The 22,485-nt window shown below is 41.5% G+C and overlaps 1 protein-coding gene across 5 annotated transcripts in view; it reads left to right on the forward strand.

Annotated features, from left to right (window-relative positions):
• The window catches only part of STN1 (STN1 subunit of CST complex), a 978,195-nt gene that overhangs the window by 41,738 nt on the left and 913,972 nt on the right, over window positions 1–22,485 (forward strand). For all 5 annotated transcript variants that reach the window (XM_044056104.1, XM_044056103.1, XM_044056107.1 and 2 more), the window contains one exon: window positions 3,019–3,213. In XM_044056104.1, the coding sequence (XP_043912039.1) occupies window positions 3,084–3,213 (130 nt within the window). In that variant the 5' untranslated portion in view covers window positions 3,019–3,083. The remainder of the gene's footprint in view (window positions 1–3,018; window positions 3,214–22,485) is intronic.

A 22,485-nucleotide genomic window follows, 5' to 3' on the forward strand; every position in this document is an offset into this window, starting at 1 on the left:
TACCAAGGATTGTTAACAACTGTGTAGGTAAAGAAAAGGGGATAGTGGAGTGTTAAATGAGTTTATAGTTGATTCTAGAACAGAAGCTGGTGTTAAAAAAGGATAATTGATAGGGCATATGAAATACTGCATGACTCTTACTAGCTATAAGAATCAAGTGGAAGAGGTATTCATCAAAATTTAGAAGGTTTACGATGTTTGTATAGAAGTGTTTGCATGGGTATTTGTATACCCCAAGTAGACTTCAGCTAGTGTTTCCAAAGTTAGAAAGCAGTTGTTGGGGGTATGCTGAGAAAGAAAATGGTATTTGGGTACATGTGTTTTTTTTGGAAAGCAACAAGTTTGAAGATTAAAAAAGCCCTATAGGGCACTTTGTTAGAAATATTGGGGGAAAATGTTATTGTAACTAAGGGAGTGATTCTTTGAGCTTTGATATAAAAACTGAATTGCCTAGACATAGTAAGGACTTACTAAGTTTAATGCTGTTAGCTGTCAGTAAAAGAGCAATTACTAGAAAATGGAAATCAAAATCTATACCTATAGTAACAGAACTTTTGAATGTTGTCAAGGAAATAAATTACTTGGATGTGTAATATTTAGAAAAGCGAGGAGCAAACTATATATATATATATATATATATATATATATATATATATATATATATATATATATATATATATATATATAAAAATAGAACATGTGGGGACAATACATGGAGAATAATGAGGAGGAGGAGTATTCAAGTCCTGCCTTCCCTGAAATTTAAATCTACATAATATTAAATTCAATAATAATTCTTCCTCTTTATAACTGTATGTGTACCTTTGTCATTGTGTAACGTGTGGAGTTAATGTGCTATGTCTACCGTATACTCCTTAGTGACTTACTCATAAACTAGATAAACTTAGATTCATAACTTGCTATGTGAATACCATTATTTTTCTCATCTACTTGACAATTTGCATTCAGCATCTCTACTCAATAACCTTATCACTTTGTAATTTTCCTTAGAATAGAGGCAATGCTGAGTCCTCTTGTGCAGTCTCCTTCCTGGACTCTAGTGTTCATAGAGACCACGCCTGACATGTTCTGCTGATTTGACACTCTGGTTGTCCACAGAGAGAGAGAGAGCATTTTGTTAGTGCATAGTAACTAGAATGGGGGTAATCCCATCAAGCCTGGTTATGGCCATTATAGGTTTTCTATGCCTTCTCCTTAACCAGGCTTATATTTTATTTCCATCCTCACTGACTTTTTTTCTCCAAAGCTAGATAATCCCCTTTTTCATTATTCTACAAATGCTGAGATAAAGATATTTTTACATATTACCTTGTCCACAGCCTGTCAATACCATCTTCTTAATTTAACACTAACCTGCCAGTATTTGCACAAGCTTGTGCATGCATAAACACGTGTGCGCACACACACACACACACACACACACACACACACACACACACACACACACACAAAATCTATCCTTATTAGCTAATCATAACCTGCTGACTCTTGCACATTCTAAAGCTATACCTTTATCAAACCCAACCCATTAACAATCAAACATACACTAAACCTATACATTGCCTAACCATTAGTCTAGCCGTAACCCACACACACACTCCCACCCTAACTACAAACCCACTTACCTCTTATGAAAACAAGATGTTTGGTTCCTCAGTGCATGCTCTTCCATAATGTAGCCTCTCTACACAGTGGGGTTATTTTGTATAATGGGGGTTAGATTAGACTGTTTGACTGTTTATTGACCACTAATTTGTCAACATTTGGTCTGTCAGCAATAGCGGCATTGACAAACTGGTGTTGGCAAATGGGTAATAAGCCCAGCAGCTCTGTCCCCAGCACCTCCAAGTTTTTTTGTTCAAGGAGACTGAATTTTCCGTACACAGTAACCTTGTTTGAAAACTTTGTAGTTTGCTTAATCATAAATCTACATCTTTAAAAAATGATTTTACATTAGGTAGCCATTGTACAATTTAGTGTGTATCAATTTATCTTCCATCTAGAAATTGTGCACCTGTCATGGTGCTTAAATTATCTGTCACTCCTTCTGTGCGTTTCTGTGTATAACCTACACGTGGCACAATTTTAAATGTATGTGTATATCCATATTTATGTTTATGTTGGATATATATATATATATATATATATATATATATATATATATAAATATAAACGTACTTTATGTAACATTTTTGGATGTGTGATTTGTCGTGAAGGTCAGACCTATCATATTTTAAGGCATTCCTGTTTAAAAAAAAAAAAAAAAAAACAGTATTACTCAAAGACTCAGTGTAAAAATAACCAATTAAAATCCAACACTGTAATGCTAGGCACTCTAAGGATATCAGGACCACTTTAGCATATATAGATTTAATAACTGCTTTTGTCAGAAATGACTTCTTCAGAAAATGCCATGTTCTTAAGAAGTCATTTCTGACGAAAGCGGTTGTTAAATTTGCATATGCTAAAGAAATGATCCTGTTGTCCTTGGAGTGTCTAACATTACAGTGTTGGATTTTAGTTATTTCTGTTGTTTTGTTGGTGTTTTTATTTCTTGTTTAGTTATACATGTTTTCTTTGATAGATACAGGTATACGATTATAGTTTTTCCTCTTGTGAAAATAACAATGGTTAATGGTATAATGATTATATAAACGGTTAAATGCTTGATATCTAGTGTGAATTCTAAATTGCACTCAACATTACAAGCCATACTTGTCTTTTACTAATGCTTATTACAATGAAAAATAACTTTCTGCTTGATTTTTGTTTTAATTTTAAACCATCAAGGTTAAACACTATGTATGCCATGAATTCTGTATGCAACATATGTTATTTGCTCATATGTAACCCCATTGTTATCTTACTTCCACTTTGTATTAAATTGTTCATAGTAGAAAAAAGAAAGTGAAATAAAAACTTTATTTGAAAAAAAAATAGTTATACATGTTTTGAAGTGCGTGCTTTTAATTATATTTACGTGCTTTTTTCTTGCAGGTCATTTTGTAGTTTGTCTGATCTTATTACATGAACCTACATGCAGATAATCTGATTTCACTTTAATGCATTCTGATTTTGGGAATGATGAAGAACTCCCTTCACTGCTGTGGGGTCTTGATCCTATTTTCTCTGCCTACACTAAGCTGTACATTAAAGACATCCTCGAGATAAAGGAATCCAAGCACATCCCAGGTGCGTTAATTTTAAATTGGGTTATATACACCTAAGTGTAAATGAGTAGAAGTGGTCCTTTGACACATAATTTAAGGTGTTTCTTTATTATCCAGGTCTAGCTGTAACCATGTTAGTGTTTGGTTCATTGTTGGTTTTATGACTTCTACTTATTTTAGTTCCAGATCAGTTTTTTTTTTAATTATCTGGGTAGAATGTTCTTGCTTTTAAGCATAGTATTTCATGAATGGATACAGATAGCCCACATATTATTTTTTAAGCCCCCCCCCCCCGCACCAAATAGAACCTTCAGCTGTAATCCCTAACTTCCTGTCATACCCATCCCTAGGTCCTGAAGTCTCTGGGTGTATGTCTTTGGTGGGAGGGCCCTTTGATCCACTGGAAGAAGAAGCAGTTATTGTACAACTTCAATTAGCCCCATGGAGTGAAGGATCTGTTTGGGGAATTTTGTAATTTATATGGGATGGGCAAGTCAGAATCCATAGCAGAATGAGAGCCTAGTGCGGTGATTTCAGGATATTGTTCCAGCCACACTCCATAACCTCCCCCCCAGACACACAGTCTTCTTCAAGGATGGCCTACACCCTGGATAACTTAGTCATTAAAATCCCTGTCTTCTGACTTCTTGTAACTTAAAAGGGACAGGAAGTGGGTCCTTGCAGTGTTGCAAGTTTTGCTTAAGTCACCATGAAAATTACAGAGGTGTTATGTTTCTTGCCTTCTTAACTGTTTGTTAGCTTATCCCATCTTGTTTAAAAGTACCATACTGTAAAAAATTTTAGCCAGTGCCTCTGGAAACCTGATCAAGGCTGCCACGAAGAAGTGCGCCCTTCATCATGTCCTGAATGTATCTTTGTGTAATGAGCTACAAGTCCTTTTTTGTCAAATTCCTTTGCTGATTTCAAGACTTACTACTGGAACCTTTCTTCCCCCTTGCACTAGTAGTGCTACATGGGCATACCAAATCATCTGTTGAAGTCTTCCTGTCCAAAGGAGAATTGCATTCCTAGTGAATTGTATAATGTGTTAATGTGCACGAGGAAAAGCATCAGAGTAACTCTCTCATTATGCAGTGAATATAGTCGACTTCTGTAATGACTGAGTTTCCTGCAGCCACCCACATAATTACTAAGAAAGTTTAGAGTGCCCTTTCCCTGTAGTCATCCCTTAAGCACGTATTTCAGCACCCCATTACCAAGAACAGATACAGAAGGCTGTGCCACCTGTCCTCACTCTTTAACTGACTACTAAATTTGAAAAGAAGAACAAAGTCAGGAAAGTACTTTTTATTGGTTCTGCTTATGTTTTCTAACCATTCTTGGTGTTTTAAGCTATTCTTTGCATTGCCTGATCCTGTTTTTACACTTTATTTTACTGCCTAAAGTAAATCTGTTTAAGGGGTGTGCAGTCTTTCATTAACTGGTGGATGATCCAAGTGAGATTTGCACTAATAGCTGCAGGTCCTGAGTAGCTTAGATCACCTGGGCTTCAGATTTCACCTGATTTTCATTGGTTCTATTTTCTTCTTGGTTAACATTTATTGTGTGGAGCTGCTCTGAGAAGTGGTAGTTGCAGATGTAGCATAGCTTAGTACTGAGTAGTACATAGATGGGAATTCTTCATTCTCTGTACTACTGGAAGGGCACTTTCTTTTAACTGCTGTGAGTACTTTCCATCTCTGCTCTATCCAAATGGCCTGTTCTGAGCTTCATCATAGTTGCACTAATCTGCAGAGCTCAGGTACCAGCTACATTGAACAGCGTTGGTATGTGCTGAACTTATCACTTGTCCAGCAAACTTCCCCTTGAAGTAATTCCTCAGCCCCTGTTTAGCTCCTTTCGTTATGGAAAGAAAACATTGTAACCCTTCTTAGATTACCAGCCTTATAGCATATGGAATCCTAAGGCACTGTAAAAACTGCTTTATGTTCACTAAAAATGAACTTCTGCTTAACCCAAAGGACTCCTATATTTGTGAGGTGTAAATACGCAACTAAACTAGATCCATCCTTATCTCATCCAGTTGCATGCAGTGAGCTAAACAATGTCTTAGCTCCAGCCACACCTGCATGCCATCCACAGAAGTCAAACACAAAACTGTCATATGCAGATGCTGTTAAGATATCTATACCCAAGCCTCCTAGAACTGTTAGATCTAGACATCAGCTTAAACCCTCAGTTCTGTCTCCTGCACACAGCCCAGATTCAACAACTGTTAACCAACAAACAGCTTACTCTGATACTACAGCAAACACAGCCTCAAAAAGTGGGTTACATAACTAGCATGCAGAAGCCCTTAAGGCAGCAAGACCAAGCTAGTTCACCTGGCAATGTCTAACTATAGGTGACTCCATTATTAGACAGCTTATCCACTCACCAGGCCGAGTAAAGATAGAGCAGATGGTTAGATGCCTGTTGGTTACCAGGATTTGAACTGTCACTATAGTGTACAAGTTATTTCATCCTGGTATACATATGACCAGCTTATTGCTCACATGAGTAAAATGAGTTGAGACTCTCCTCTTTAGTTCATATAAAAAGGGTCATGATAGAGCTCTCAAATATGCGTATGAAATGGGTGTGAAACAGAAGATAACTGTCTTTAATTATTGTCCTAGCTACTGTTGTCATGCTAAGGGATTTAGTATATATCAGCCTGTGAAAAGATAGGTTCTTAGATAATTAATAGGCTATTGATCTGTGATTTTCTTAAGAATCTTAGCCTTAGATTCCCATGGTATGTTTTTAGCTCTTATATTTTGTAGAATAAAGGAAGCATCCCTGCAGTGGCACTCTTTTACTCCCAATGCTGAAGTCGATGGTGTAGCTGGTGTAGCATATCAGTGTTTTAAGAAGCCATTTCCATACTACTAATGAAGCAGAATGACCTATGACTCCTACACATTTTTTTCATTATAAGTAAAACCCAGTACCATAACACATCCAGTTACTGTAACCACTCCATAACACAGGCAAGACTATGAGATATATCTAAGCAATTTGCTATCCATCACTGTAGACCACAACACTATTCTCTTGAATGACTTCAACTGTTCCTCCAGCAGGTGAACATGTACCATGGCAAATAAGTATGCACAGAAATTTCGGACATCATTACTGTTAATTCATTGGACCAGCTTGTTCAAATTCTAATGAGGGGCTACCCTATGCTTAGCACCTATAGTTATCAAATCACTGGTAAGATCTGATCACTGTGCAGTAACACTTCAAGTGTACGGCCTGAGTTATCTCAAAAGCCCTCCTTCCTGAAAGACTACTTTAAGGTAAATCTGCTTAAGCTAAATTACAGTCTGAAATTAAACACCCCCTCACCTTGAAGGCACAACATCACATGCTGCCATATTCACAGATAAATGCTATGCTCATCTCCAAGCGTGTATTGAGGCTGCAGTCCCCATGAGGCATACATACAGTGCTAAATTCAAAAACAAACTAATTTTGGAGAACATCAGTATTAACACACACTACAGTAAGAGGAAGAAACTTGTAGCCTGTAATAGCAAACTTAACTGCTTGAGAAGAGCACAGAAATATCAGCAAAGAACTTGAAATCAAATCCTCCAAGAACAAGCATGCATTTAGAATTGCCACACATGCCAGTTATGACCATAAAGCCTTCTTCAGCTGTTCCAGAAACCTTAAAAGTAATACCCAGCAATGCTCTTGAGTTAATACAGAATAACACCACATGCTCTTCTTTTTTAATTTCTCCAAGTTTTTTGGGGTTCTAATACCATGATGGGAATGGACTCAAAGTATGATTAAAGTTCATGAAATTAGTATTGTTTCAATTTTTGATGTTAGCAAAAATTGATCTTCGCAGCACCCACAACATGTCCAGAATTGACTCCTTGCAAGTCATGCAGAGTTGTATCACTAAGATAAGTAAATACAACTATAAATTATTTTTTTATACCCATTGCTTCTTTTGGGGCTGTGTGGGTATCCTTCCATATTACCCTCATTTCTGCCTGCAAATCCTGGTATTTTTTTACTTTGTGTCCCTGTGTACCAAAGACACTAATCACTGGGTGTAGCAGTTTCAGTGATCAATGCTACTTTTGCCTTATCTTCATGGACTACTATATCTGGTTTTCTCGCATCTGCTTTATTGAACTGTTAGTAATAGGTGATCCCATTTGATATAAACTTCTTCATTTTCTATAATGCTTTATAGCTCATGTTTCCAATGCTTCTCAGCTACATCAGTATTATAATGTTCAAACAATCCCAGTGCAACCGTCTTGCCACATTTTTATGCCTTTCCATATACAGGCCTTCTGCCATTAGTGTATCTCACACAACAACAAGGTCTGCAAATATTTCCAATCCTGTTTTACAAAACCTGTATGTGTCTGTTTCTCTGACCTGTTCAATGGACTTTATAAACCAATGTGTACATAGTCCACGATCCTGGGAATTGTAACCTTTCATCTTTTGGTTTAAATTGACCTCCCCTTAACGATTTCTGCATTAGATCTTGATTGACATGAACTTGTTCCAAGACTTTTCTGTACTTGCAGCTATGTTTATGCATTTTCTACATTTCTTGCCTTCTCATCTGATCACTTAACTTGTATGCTTTCTTTTGTTTTTTGGCACAGTAAGCTGCTGCCTAATTTTATCTGCTTTTGATTTAATTTCCATTCTCACTTGACATTGATATGCTTCTGCTAAACTAAGCAGGAAAGTCATCTTAGACTTGTTCTCCTCATGTTTTAAAACTTTCATTATGTTTGGATCTTGTGAGGTCAGTCTATATGTGTGCAGTCCTACAATTGCAGATCTATACATGTAATCAATTTTGAGGAGACCCGTACCTTCAGACCAGGGAATATGTAGTCTTGGTATACAATGAGTTTTGTAAGTACTTTAATAAGCATGAAGCAGTTTTGTTTTTTCCTCTCCAACTGATCCAGTACCTTTTGGGGCCCATCAGTTATCCTAAAACTGTAATTTAGAACAGGAAGAGAAAACTGGTTTATAGCTTGGACTTTGTTCCATATGTCAGGGCTGTTTTCAGTATTAATTCAAGTCTTCTAAAATATTCCTTACTAACTTTTATCTGCATTTGTTCATGTTTTATTGTTGATCCTTCATCAGTTTGTAAATATGTATATATATTCCCTTTTGCTCAAGTTTCATTCCTGTCCCAGACTGATATTTTCTTGGTGCTGCAGCTTTTCTGCTTTAAAGGTCGCTTTTGCACATTTATCAAGACCATGTGACATTCTTGCAGTTGTGCTTTCAACTTCTCATCTGATGAACTATGCAGTTTTTAATCATCCACAAAAAGCAAAGAAATCTTTACACATTGCTGTCATCTGGCAGACAAATTATAGCCATGACTTGATCTGTTAGACAACTTAATGGGTTAAGGGCAAGACCAAAAAGCAGCGGTGGCCGAGTCACCCTTGAATATCCCCCTTTGAATTTTTATCCCTGGGATAATAATTTGTCCTTTGTCGTGGCGTAGCTGTAAAGTGGTGTGTCACTGTTTCTTGGTCACTGTAATGTAATTAATCAGTGTAGTGTGTATCTTGTACATTTGTGAGCACTCCTTTATTCAGGAATATGGGATGCTGTCAGATGCTTTTTTGTAATCTATCCATGCCATACTTAGATTCTTCCCTTTTTTCACAATTTTCTGTTATAACTATATTTAAGAACAAATGATCCTTTGTTCCATATGACTTTCTTTTGTTACCCTCTTGTTCTGATGCCATGATTGAGTTTTCTTCTAAATGACTATAAACTGTGTTATCATCAATTCCACTGTATGGTTTATACCTCGTCGGAAGGCAATTTATTGGCCTATAGTTTTTAGGATATCTTGCAAGTTCACTCTTAAGGAAGAGTATCATTTTTCTTGTTGTTAACCAGGCTGGCATTTGTTTGGGGTGCACCGATAAATAGCTCTTACTCCTGGCCAAATCTTCATATAAAGATGTTAATACTTTTACCTACAAGTTAGGTATTGCATCTGGGCTTGGGTTTTTCTTGTTATGAGCTTTTTCTTAATTTTGTTTCAATTTTTCTGGACGCTACTTTATCCCATTTTATATTCTATACATTTAAACAAGTTATTCTTTCTATGTTAAGTTGTCAATCTCGCCTTCATTCTTGCTTGATGGGTTCGGAGCCGATCCTCGGCTCCGACTCGGCACTTGCTAAGCTCGAGAGTCACTTTTACCAGCTCGAGGCAGCCCCATATCCCATGATGCAAGGCGGTAAGTACCCAGATCTCGTTTGCCGCTTCGCTGATGAGGTCCTCCTTTTACCAGCTCCTGGTAAGTGAATTGTTACTTTACTATTTTAGCCCCTTTTTACAAAAAAACCTTAAATTATTAGTTTTAACTTAGTTTTAATCCCTTTCTGACAGAAAATTTCCCTGTCTCCTCATAACTTTTAGTCAGACTTTCACCCATCCCATCCCCCCCCTGTTAGGGTGTGTGTGTGTGTCTGTTAGTGATACCTTTTGGTATATTTAATTTAATTTCTTGGACTGGTGTGTGTGTTTTACACCATGTCTAAAGAAAGGGTCTCAGGCTTTAAGAAGTGTGACTCGTGCTGTCAGAAGATGTCTCTGACAGGCGGTCACACTTCTTGCCTGTACTGTCTGGGGCCTCTTCACCTGCAGGACTCCTGTGCTATATGTCATTCTTTTAGCCAGAGAGTCCTGCAGGAAAGAAGAAATAAATTGATTGTGAGGGGCCTTCTTAAGCCAGAGGGCTCTCCGGCTAAGTCGGCCCCATCTAAGACTTCTAAGTCTTCCCAGGCTTCTGTGTCCAAGCCTGTGGCCTCGGCTCCGACTCATTCAGAGTCGAGATCGGCTCTGGCTCGAGCCGATTCTGGGTTACCTAAACCTTCGGCACCGATGGCTATCGGTGCAGACTCTGGTTCGACCACTTCGGTGTCGGCTCCGATCGGTTCCGACCACCATGTGGCCCAGGCATCGGTGTCGGCTCCGATCGGCTCCGACACCCTTACATTTATGGCCATATCGGCTCCGGCTCGAGCCGATGCATCGAAGCTACCTGTCGGTGCCGATAAGTTGTCGGCTCCGACAGTTTCAGTAGTTTCATCGGCTCCGATGGTTCCTTCGAGGAAGAGGTCTAGGTCCCCTTCCTTGGAGCCGATACTTTCGGCTCCGGCTTCGCCTCTCCTCTCGGAGCGGAGCCATCGGAGCCGATCTTCAAGGTCATCCAGGCTTTCTGACCATGATTTGGAGAGAGTGGTCAGTAGATTACTAAAGTCACAGGCACTGGCCCAAATGCTACATAGTCCGTCTCAGCAGACGACTGTTAGTCCACACCCCATTGCAGTTCCTCCTTTAACTCTTCCTCAGAGATTGGAGTTAGAGTCTTCGGGAATGGTTTCTGCTATGGCTGAGGGACAGATACCCCCTTCTGCTCCTTCAGCCTCTACTCTTATCTCCTCTTCGAGACCTTCCTTAGAGGGATTCGGTGGCCGGGCTTCCCTGGTCTCCGAGGGGGTGAGTGGCATCGGACCCTTGTCCGAGCCCGCTCTTCCCCTTGGAGCCTCGGCCTTGGTGAGCTCGGCTCCGACATCTGCCTCGGAGCCTTCCTTTTCGGTGGGTCCTGGAGCTCCTAGTTCTTCGGAGCGGGTTCTCTCGGACCTTCCTGGGAGGGGGGCCTTTGAGGTAATGAAGAGTGTGCTGGCCACTGGTCTCAGCCAGCAGTCTATTCCCTTAGCTCCTCCCTCTATGGTGCCTGTTGACATCTCTGCCACTTCTCTTGCTCCAGGACCCAGAGATCCTCCGCCTCAGGTTTCCCCACTGGGAATATCCCCCTCTTCCGAGGATTCTCCTGATTTGTCGGGGGATCCTCCGCGGAAGAGGACATGTAAGAGGAAACACGTAGACTCCCCCGAGTCTATCACTTCAGATACTGACTTAGATGAGTCAGAGGGATCCCCAAGATCCCCCTCTGAGGATGTCTCCTTCTCAGACATCCTAGAACTCCTTAGACAGAGGGGAAACTGGCCCACCAATAATCCCTCTGAGGATGATTCTGTATACCTGGAGGCGTTTGGATCTTGGCCCTCCACCTCCTGGGTGTCTCCGCCTTTCGACCCCCTTATGCAGGTTATTGCTCGAAAGGCGTGGACTGCTCCTGACTCTGTAGAGCCTGTCCCTAGGAGGCCTTCTAAATTTATCACTGCCCCGTCGGACAAGCAATTCCTTACAAAAGGTGTCCCCGCTGATGCCATGGTGGTGGCGGCTGCCACCAAGAAGGAACTTGCAGATCCTTCCGTACCTGTCCATCCTCCTAATAAGGACTCTAGGACCATGGATAGATATGGTAAGCGGATGTTTTCTTCAGCGACCTTTGCTATGCGTTCGCTGAACTATCTTTGTCACTTCACCAGACTCCAAAGGGATATCCTTAAGGAGCTAGGTGAAGTTGTGCAGGATCCTACAGCTGCAGGGGCTCAGGAAAAATTGCTTCGCAGCTAGGAACCCTTAACTCCATTGCAAACTCCTCCATGCGGCTTATATCATATGCTGCTGATGGAGCGAGTAGGGCCGCAGGTACAGGTGTGGCTCTTAGACGCCAAGCCTGGATGCGGCTATGTAATTTTGCAGATCCCTTTAAGGCGTCCTTCACAAACTCTCCCTTTGATGGGTCAGCTTTGTTTGGCCCTCAAGTGAAGGAAACGTTGACCAGGTGTGAGCAGGACGGCAAAACTCTTTCTGCCGTAGGAGTCCATTTTTCCACCCCTTCTAGACCTTATCCCAAAGGACAGAAGGGTGGCAAAATGTGGTTCCACAAATCCCAAGGAGTCACGCCGGATTCACGTGGTCAGTTTACCCCTAGAGGCAGAGGGGGTAACAACAACAGACGCCGCTCTAGAGGCAGAGGGGTCCTCAAAACCAGGGAAACAGGGAGTCTCTCTGACAAGCCCTTTCAGCATCCCTGAGATGTTGCCCGGCTGTCCCTCCTTGGAGGCAGTCGGGGGAAGACTATCGCTGTACCCAGAAGCCTGGCGTTCTCTCACTCAAGACAGATGGGTACAGTCGATCATATCCGAGGGTTACAAAATTCCTTTCGAGGAAAGTCCTTTCTATCCCTCAAATTCCCTTCCAGATGTACCACCCGGTCTAAGGGAAATTGCAGAGTTAGAAGTTGCAAAACTACTGCAAAAAAGAGCCATTCAGTCAGTTACAACAGACCATTCAGAGCCCGGAATCTACTCAAGGTTCTTTTTGGTCCCCAAAAAGATGGGAGACTGGAGACCAATATTGGATCTCAGCAGACTCAACAAGTATGTGAGGAAGACAAGATTCCGAATGGTCACTCTTCAGTCGATTCTGCCCTTCTTGCAGAAGGACAACTGGATGTGCTCAATAGATCTTCAGGATGCGTACTATCACATAAAAATTCACAGACGCTCCAGGAGATTTCTCCGCTTTCGGCTGGGGTCCAGTCATTTCCAGTTCAGAGCCCTGCCCTTTGGTCTCACCACGGCCCCCAGAGTGTTCACCAAATGCATGGCAGTGGTCACGGCACACCTGAGACGTCAAGGATTCCAGGTGTTTCCCTATCTCGATGACTGGCTCCTGTCAGCCACCACCAGGCATCAGCTTGTTTAAGCCAGGGATTACACAATAAATCTTTGTTCTCATTTGGGCATCTCGATCAACTTCGAAAAGTCATTCTTATTGCCCTGCCAGTCTATTACTTTCATAGGCGCAAACTTAAACACTGTTCGGATGTCAGCTACCCTTACAGACCAAAGAGTTTCAGACATTCAAAGTCATGTCAGGATCATTCTAGCCAACAAGAAAGTACAGGCCAGAATGGTTCTAAAGGTATTAGGTCTCATGGCTGCGGCCATTACTCTTCTTCCCCTGGCTCGCTTCTACATGCGCCTTCTTCAATGGATGTTGTTCACTCAGTGGTCTTACCAACAACTTCCAATGCATCACCAAATTCTGGTGACACAGATTTGCAAAAATCATCTTGCTTGGTGGATCACTTCTCCCCAGATTCACCAAGGCAGACACTTTGTACCCCCATCCCCGGTAGCCACTGTCACCACGGATGCCTCCCTGATCGGGTGGGGGGGGCATTATCAGGGCAGGATGGTTCATGGGACGTGGCAACCGTTCGAGTACCACTTGCACATAAATGTCCTAGAGATGAGAGCAGTGCTTTTAATGTTGCAAGCCCTCAACGACTCTCTTCCTGTAGGGACAATTGCAGTCCACACAGACAACATGTCTGTAGTTTGGTATATCAACAAACAGGGCGGAACCAAGTCCTACCCCTTGTGTCGAGAAGCGCTCAGACTGTGGCAATGGGCAATCTCCTCTCATCGGTTTCTGGTAGCAACGCACATCCCTGGGAAAACCAACATTTTAGCGGACAGATTGAGCAGAGCTATTCTCATGCCTCACGAGTGGTCTCTCAAGCAATCTATAGTGGAGGAGATTTTTCTGAAATGGGGTCGCCCATGTTGCGATCTTTTTGCTACTCCCCAAAACAGCAAATGCCCAGACTTCTTCTCTCTCTTCCCTCTGTCAGGCCATCCCCCCAGAGACGCTCTGACCCAGGATTGGCCCCAGGGACTTCTTTATGCCTTTCCTCCTTTTCCTCTGATCCCTCAAGTTATCCAGAAAGCTACCGTTTTGAGAGCCAAAATGATTCTCATTGCTCCTTATTGGCCTCGACAAATTTGGTTTCCGTTCTTCCATCGTCACCTTTTGGTGCAGCCGTGGCATCTGGACCCAGTGCCAGACCTTCTGTTTCACCAATCCGGTCAGCTGCACCGGTATATCCCTTCTCTCAACCTCTCAGCATGGTTGCTCCACTTCCTTCCTTAGCCAGGCTTCCTTTGATCTCTAACCCTGTTAGAGACATCATAGTAGCTTCTTTAAAATCCTCTACCAGGAGGATTTATACAAGCAAATGGAAACGTTTCTCTTATTGGGCTAAAGCCAAGAATATTGATCCCTTTACTGCCCCAGTTCAGGCAGTTTTGGACTTCTTAGCGGAGATTTTTCATGCAGGCTGCTCTTCTTCCACAGTTAGAGTTCAATTGGCTGCTATCTCAAACTTTCATGTCGGGATCGCAGATCACAATATTATGTCCCATAGGCTTTGTAGAGCCTTCTTGAAAGGAATTTTCCTGCTAAAGCCTCCAATCAGGAATCCTCCTCCTCCATGGGATCTAAATTTAGTGCTGACATCCTTGATTCTCCCCCCCTTCGAGCCAGCTGTTTCTTGCTCCCTAAAATTTCTTTCTTGGAAAACATTATTCCTAGTAGCTATTACATCGGCCAGGAGGGTGTCTGAACTTCATGCTCTATCGGTTCGACCCCCCTATTTGGTCTTTCACAAGGACAGAGTATCATTGAGAACTAATCCGACCTTTTTGCCTAAGGTCGCCTCAAAGACTAATTTGAATCAATCCATTGATCTCCCTGTATTTTTTCCAAACTATTCAAACAGATCGGAACAAAAATTGCATTATCTTGATGTCCACCGCTAACTCGGATATTATTTGGACAGAACTAAACAATTTAGGAAATCCGATCAACTCTTTGTTTCCTATGCGGATAACAAGAAAGGCCTTCCTGTCTCTAAAGTGACTTTGTCTAGATGGCTTTCTTCTGTCATCTCTGAAATTTATCTTCTCAGGGGAAAACAGCTGTGCTCAAAACCTAAAGCACATTCAACTAGGAGCTTAGCCACTTCTACAGCCTTTCAAGCTAGACTTCCTTTAGACACTATTTGTGCAGCGGCCACTTGGGCCACTCCTCATACTTTTGTTTCCCATTACAAATTGGACTTGGCCTCCAGGGACAGAGCCAGTTTTGGCTCTACAGTCATCAAGAGTCTGTTCCATTGAGCCACCCAGGATAGAGGTGCTAGGGACGCGGTCCCATCAAGCAAGAATGAAGGCGAGATTGACAACTTAACATTAAGAAGTTATGTACCTACCATAACGTTCCATGTTAGTTGTCTTCTCTCGCCTTCTTTCTTGCGACCCTCCCTCCTTCCCCCAGGCCTGGACAGACCTTTCTACAAGAGATTATTATGCTGAAGACCATTCAGGGCTGGTCCTTCTTTCATCCTGTAGGCTTTCTTTCTTCCTTTGGGAAGTATTTATGCTTGGTGCTATTGCCCTTTGTCATCAAACGAGATCTGGGTACTTACCGCCTTGCATCATGGGATATGGGGCTGCCTCGAGCTGGTAAAAGTGACTCTCGAGCTTAGCAAGTGCCGAGTCGGAGCCGAGGATCGGCTCCGAACCCATCAAGCAAGAAAGAAGGCGAGAGAAGACAACTAACATGGAACGTTATGGTAGGTACATAACTTCTTTTTTACTTCTATCCATTCATCATCTTTATGTTCCATAGGATTTTCATAGATATTGCTTCAAAATGTGTGTTTCTTCTATATATATATATATATATATATATATATATATATATATATATACATATACATATACATATACATATACATACACTGTTTCTATTCATTTTGCCTTGTTTCCCAATTTTTTGGGTCATCAAATTTTATTTTTTTTTGTACTTTTCTTTGTATGTATCTACATGTGTTCTAAGTTTTTCTGTCTGTGCTGATGTCTTTATTATTTGCAATAGTGTTTGATAGGTCCTGGTTTGTTCTGATACTTTGAGTTGCTTTTATCATGTCTATCTTTCTGAGTATATTTGTTAATCTGTTCACTCTTCTGCGCTCTTCTAACAGCTACACTTCTTGACTTAATTCATTAATAGTTTTCTCTATTCAGTACTTTCATGATGGCATTTGACTTCTGTCTTTCCTTTCCCTTACTGCCCTTTGTTTTTGTAGTAATATTTTATCTATTAATTTAGCTGCACAGTAAAATATCCTAGAATCATAGGAGGTTGCTAGGCTAATGACCCTGGGGCCCTTACAAGCCCCAAAACAGAAACCTCAGTCAACACCTGTTGCCCCTGTCAGTGGGGGACACAGGTGGAACCCATGGGACAAATTTGTAGTTTCCCATCCACTCATCAAGGTTGGGCTTGAAGAGGGTCAGCGAGGTACTCTGTTTGACCTGTATGGGAAATCTATTCCAGAGACAGGGCAGCCTCTGGGAGACGAACTTGTGTCTCCAGCAGGTTTTGTTGATGTTGCATATTCGATTTAGGCCTTTCAAGTGGGTAATACACGAGGAGTTAGACCTACGGATATGGAGCATCTCTTGTAGGGCAGGGTCCAATATTGCCTTGTAGGCGAGACACAGATCTGTACGATACCGAGTAGAGTGATAGTGATTTGAGCCTGTCCGCATAGGACAGGTGTTGGAGGCCATGGATTCTCTTTGTGAGGTATTTTTGTGGTCTTTCCAGTTAGTGCAGGTTTTTGGAGAGGTACATACCAAATGGGTCATTATACTCAATTATTGGCCTAATGAGGGAGGTGTACATAGCGGTAATAACCTCCTTTTTTCTGGATGCAATCCCTTTACTTATGAGATGAACCAAGTAAAATGTTTTTTCTGACCACTGCCACTACATGATGGTAGAATGTGAGATTGTTGTCAACCTGAATACCTAGGTCTCTCACCACAGCTTGTGTGCTTAGGGGGTTGCCGTTTATGTGGTAATCAATAGGGGCTGTGTTTTTGCCAAATGGTGTGATAAATACATTGTTTTGCATTTAACTTAAGGTCATGACTTCGGCTCCAGTCATTTGTTGATGTGAGACCCTCTTGCAGTATGTTAACATCATCTGGGAAGTCAGGGACAGCACCCAACTTAGTCATCCACCAACGTGGTCAGCCACAGGCCTTTTGTTTTTGCCTGGTCTTCTGAGAAGAAGATGCCATATAATAGGAGTACCAGGACAGATCCCTGGAGAACACCACCAGTGACAGGTGTGCTGTCAGAGGTGGAGGCACAAATTTTGACCTTGTGGGTCCTATCGGTGAGCCAGTTGGCCACCTACCTGATGAGACCGGGATTTGCACCAAGTTATGTTAGCTTTTCGATAATGCCAGAGTGGGAGATTATGTCAAAGGCCTTGGCCAAGTCAAGGTAAGTTGTATGTACTGACTTCCCTCATTGAGGGCCTTGATGACCATCTCAAAGAAGTCAACCAGGTTCAACAGGCAAGATCTGCCCTTGACAAACTGAACTGGGTGTGGTTTAAGTGCTTGGAGATTGCCTATGTCCTTGTTTATGAGATCCATATTAATACGCTCCATGGCTTTACAGATCAGACTTGTCAAGCTAATGGGGCAATAGTTTCCAGGTCAGTAGTGGCACCACCTTTGTGCAAGGGGATGACAATGGCAGTTCTCCACTCTGCTGGATTGAAGTCTGTACTTAGGCTATGGTTGAATAGGGTGCTCAATGCTGAAGCTACTTCTTGCTGGAAATGGTGCAGAATACAGCCTGGGATACTTTTCAGGTCCCATGGAAGCTGTGTTCTTTGCCTTAGATAAGGCCTTTATCAATTAATCTACGAAGATGTGAGGTGTGGGACAGGTATCGGGGATGTTGAATGGGCCTTTGGGGGGGAGGGATAGGGGAGTGAAGTTTGCACTGAACCTATCTGCTAGCAGGTTGGCTAAGTCAACAGAATCAGTGTAAGTGGTACTGTTAAATACTAATCTGGGACAAACCTTGGCTTTGCCATGGAGGTTCCTGACGTAACTGAAGGCGGCTTTGTAGTTTCCCTTTTCATCAGAGGCTGGTTTCAATTCATAACTGGCTTTGGAAGTTTTCACTAGTGATCTAATTTGCTTGCTGAGGCTGAGGAGGGAGTTTTTCCAATTTGGAATTTATTCCTTTTTACACTTGGACAACAGTTTCTTACTTTTGTTGTAAAGCCCGTTGATAGAGGATGTCCACCAGACAGGTTTGTGTTTCCTTGAAGAGCAGGGTTTATGGCTTGAGTCCATGCAGTTGTACAGGTGCTTGTATACTGCATTGGTGTACTGTTCAGCATAGTTGTCTGCATCTTCTGAGAGGGACGGTGGAGTGAGCTACTCACACCCTCCCTTAGGAGGTTGTCATCAGCTTTTGAGAAGTTTTTTAGCCTGGTTACAGCTGCATGTGGGTTGGGTGTGATAGAAACTTCAACTGAGACAGGCTGATTATCTGATCTTACCAGGGAAGAACATACTATGGGAGTGTTTCAGCAGTCACCCATGTTGTAGAGAACCAAGTCCAGAATGTTATCTCCCTTTGTGGGGAATGAGACGAGCTGGTCTAGTGCATTAGAATTGATGACATCAAGGAATCATTGGGTGAGTGCATTAGTGCAGTAATAGTTTACCCAGTCTATGGTGGGGTAGTGGAAGTCACCAAGGATTAAGGTGCTGGGGGGACCTTGATGGAGTCAAGTAAGTCCAGGTAGGAGGAGTGGGTGTCCTGAGTCATGGAGGGGGTCTATAGCTGGCTATAACTTTGATGGCTTTCTTGGCAACTGTCAGTTGCACTTGGAGTAATTCCAGTGTATCATGCTGGCAAACCAGTCTGCAAGTGTGCCTGTCCTTACTGAAAATAGAGACTCCACCACCCTTAGTCTTCCCGACTCCATTTTGGGGTTGGAATGTGTGGAATGAAGTATAGCCTGGTAAGGCAGGAGAGTTCGCCACAGTCCTAATCAAGCTCCAATGATCATACAGACACCAGCATCTTCCACTGTGAGAAGAGCCTCCAGTGAGTGTATTTTCAGGTTAAGGCTCCTAATATTAAGCAGCATGACCTTCAGTTTGCTTTTTGACAGATCTTTTATGTTGGAAGATTTGTCTTTGGGACATAGCCTAAAAAAGCCACAATGGGGAAGGCAAGTGCCTTGGCCAGGATCCAGAATCCCAGGAGTGACAGGTGGAGGCCATGTCTGGCAAAGCATCGAAGCTTGTCATCCATGTTATCCCAGGCAGACAGCTACTGGATCCCCTTGGGAAGACACCAGAAACTAAGCCAATTGTTGAAGTCAGTCATTTTTTGTTGGTATTGTGGTATTTTTGGTGAAGGTAGGATGCTGCTTAAGGCTAGGGTTATACCTGTCTGGGAAACATGCATGCATGCATTCCAGGTTACTGATGTAGATGCATTTCTTGCAAGTAGAAGAATTATGTCCTAGGAGAAGAGGGCTGTAAATGAGCATGAAGCAGTTGCTACACTGTCTCAGTATGGTCATGTCGACCAGGCTGGCAGGAGCAACTGATGGCAATTGTCCAGACATAGTGTTCTGTATTCTTGGGTGGACTTATGGAGAAAGGGTTTTGATAAGGGTTTGTCCTCAAGAGTGTAGACCACAAAAACCTTCTTAAATGAAAATAACTGGCCTGAAGCACAAGTGCTAAAAACCAAAACTAAGATGCTTAGAATAGCAGATAAATTTAATCAGGCTACTAACAAGCAGTGATAAATGCAGCAGAATAAGAGCACTTGAACACTTAAGAACACACAACAAAGCAAAATAAGATATTAAAGTTGGCAAAACACCGTTAAAGTAAGAGGAGCAGAATAAAGTGTAAACTTTCTCTTTTTTTTTTTTTGTAAGTGAAGAGGGAGGAAACGGAAGACAATTCAAGATTAAGAAACTAAGGAGGTTGGCCTTCCCAAATGCTCTTTCTGTGCAGAGTAGACAGAGCTGATGAGGTGGGATTGGTAGGCGTGTCCGAAAAAAAAAGAAGCAAGAGAGTAGTCCTTCCCAAATGATCTCACTATACTCAGTTGAGTGAGCTAATGAGTTAGGGCTGGGAAGAGTGTCCAAAGACAGTTTTACAGCAGAGGCAGGCAATTTCAAAGCCACCAAGTTTAAGAATACAACAACACTTGGGCCAGAGGCTGGGAAAAACAAACTGCAGAGAATGACCACCGATATACAATCAATATTCAGTGAAATAAATAAATGCAGTACAGTTTTATTAACTATCACTGAACCAGAACACGTCCAAAAAAGTACTTGTATCAACTTTGTATATCCAGATGGTTGTAGAATCTATCACAGCCAGCTAAACGGCTCCGCTACTGAGCACAAATACACAGAAATGTAACTATACCAGTAGTATAAAACAAAAGATAGATTCCCCCAGGCAATTAGATAAACACACAACTTCACAGAATGTAAAGCAACCCCCACTATGAAAGCGTCTGGCTTAGAGCTCAAGTGCTGAACTAACCTTGAGAAACAAACTGCAGAGAGATACCACCAATGTATAATCCGTATTCAGTGAAACAAATGAAAAATTTCAGTATAGTTTTGTTAACTATCACTGAAACAGAAAAAAAGTGCAAAAAAGTATACTTATTATACTTATATCAGCTTTGTATATCCAGATGGTTGTAGAATCAGTCACAGCCAGCTAAACAGCTCTGCTACTGAGCGATGTATCCTATTTACTTCTGTTACATTGCATGAATTTCTATGGACAGTCTTGATTACTATGTGCATTTGTTTTATCAAAATTCCAACATTTTGGGTCTTATTACCTTTCTGTAGTCACTTTCTTTCATTGATCTTAATATGTCTGTCCATCTGTATTAAATCAAGCAACTCTTTCATTAGATCATTTTCTTTTAAACTAAAGGCACTTTCTTTGTTCTCATTTTCCTGCAGGTATTCTGCAGAAAGTTCCAGAACATTTTCCAGTGCCATATTCTCTTCAGCTTCATCCTGTGTCTTCCATTGCTCTTTCATATGAGAACTCACTGGCCTATCAACACAAGATTGATTTCATCAGAATTGTCACATTTTCTTGTTACTTCCCTTGCTGTGCAATTCCAGCTATCTTTTGTACTGGTTTCCTATTGAAGGCTGCAAAGTATCTTCATATGGCAACTGGGTCTGTTTCAGAAGACTGACAAACCAAAAGACTGAAAATTCAAAATACTTAATACATGTGTAATGCAGGGGGCAATCCCACCTGTACCCCTCATGTGGGAGCCCCCCCACACCCCCTGCTAACTATATATAACAACTCCAAGATCACAATACCGGGAACCGAATACAACAGCACAACTTGAAACACTCCAAAATCCACAGAAAACAAAGAAGGACCATGCTGTTGTACTATGGTGTACTAAAAAGCTATTTATTACAGCATAAAGTATTGGAATAAATCGCTTTTTGGTACACCATGGTCTTTCTTTGCTTTCTGTGGATTTTGGAGTGTTTCAACTCCAAGATCACACAACAGTGGAGAAGGGGCAAATTCCATCATTCAGTATTTTGAGAGCTGAAGGAATTTATCTGGAAGGGGAAGAGGGCAAGAATTAAGTGGGATAAGTTGATTCTTCCAATAGAACAAGGTGGGTTTGAGATACACAGTTAAGTGTCATACACATAACACAAGACAAGCAGAAGGTTATAATTCAAACTTGAAAGGGATGATGATGAAGCTGGGGGAGGATCAAGAAAATAGGAGAGAATGGAATTTTGGATGCAGATTCGTAGAGAATAGCAACAGCCGTACAGAATATTAGATCCCTAAAGTAGCAGAACTGTATTATAAGAGCTAAGCCAACAAGAAAATGAATAAAGCAGATTTTGCTGATAGGGATAACTGCAAGTAGGGGTACAGAGAACAGGCAAGAGGGGGCTGGAATTTACTGGAGAAAGCTGGCAAAGGAACCAGGGTGTTTGGAGCTAATATCTAGAGAAGGAGGGGTATTGAAATGGTATGACGTCAAGAAGAAATTTGGACTGTAGGCTGATGACTGCCTTTCCCTATCACTGATTGATCAGTGTAGACAAATTGAAATGGATAGGGGAATCCTAAGAAGTGCAAGATCTGCTCTGGTAAGGAATCTAGAACAGAAGCTGCTGTTAAAAAAAGGATGATTAGTAGGTCATATAAAATATTGCTTGATGACTATAAGAATCAATCTGAGGGGTTTAGAAAAGATTGGGAAGAGAGATTTGATAGGTAATATACTAAGGAACAGTGGGAGGGCATATGTATGGCTCCCAAGTTTGCAACAAAGTCCAGAATGTTTAAGATTTTTGCTTGGAAGCAGTTGCTTAGGTATTTTTATACCTCATGCAGACTTAAAAGAAATTTTCCTCAGCTAGATGGTAAAGGTTGGGGAAGAAAGAGATAACTGGGAGTGTAATGAGTTGGCAGACTTTAAAAATTCCCCACAGAGTACTCAAAAAAAAAAAAAAAAAACTGGGTGAACATATGTCTGTAACTGAAGAAATTCTTCTGAATTGTGACACAGGATTTCAATTGCTTAGACATAGTAAGGTTTTGTTAAGTTTAATTCAGG

This window comes from Protopterus annectens, chromosome 14.part0 (assembly GCF_019279795.1).
Source record: "Protopterus annectens isolate FY-2018-M chromosome 14.part0, PAN1.0, whole genome shotgun sequence".
In the NCBI taxonomy this organism is placed as follows: domain Eukaryota; kingdom Metazoa; phylum Chordata; order Ceratodontiformes; family Protopteridae; genus Protopterus; species Protopterus annectens.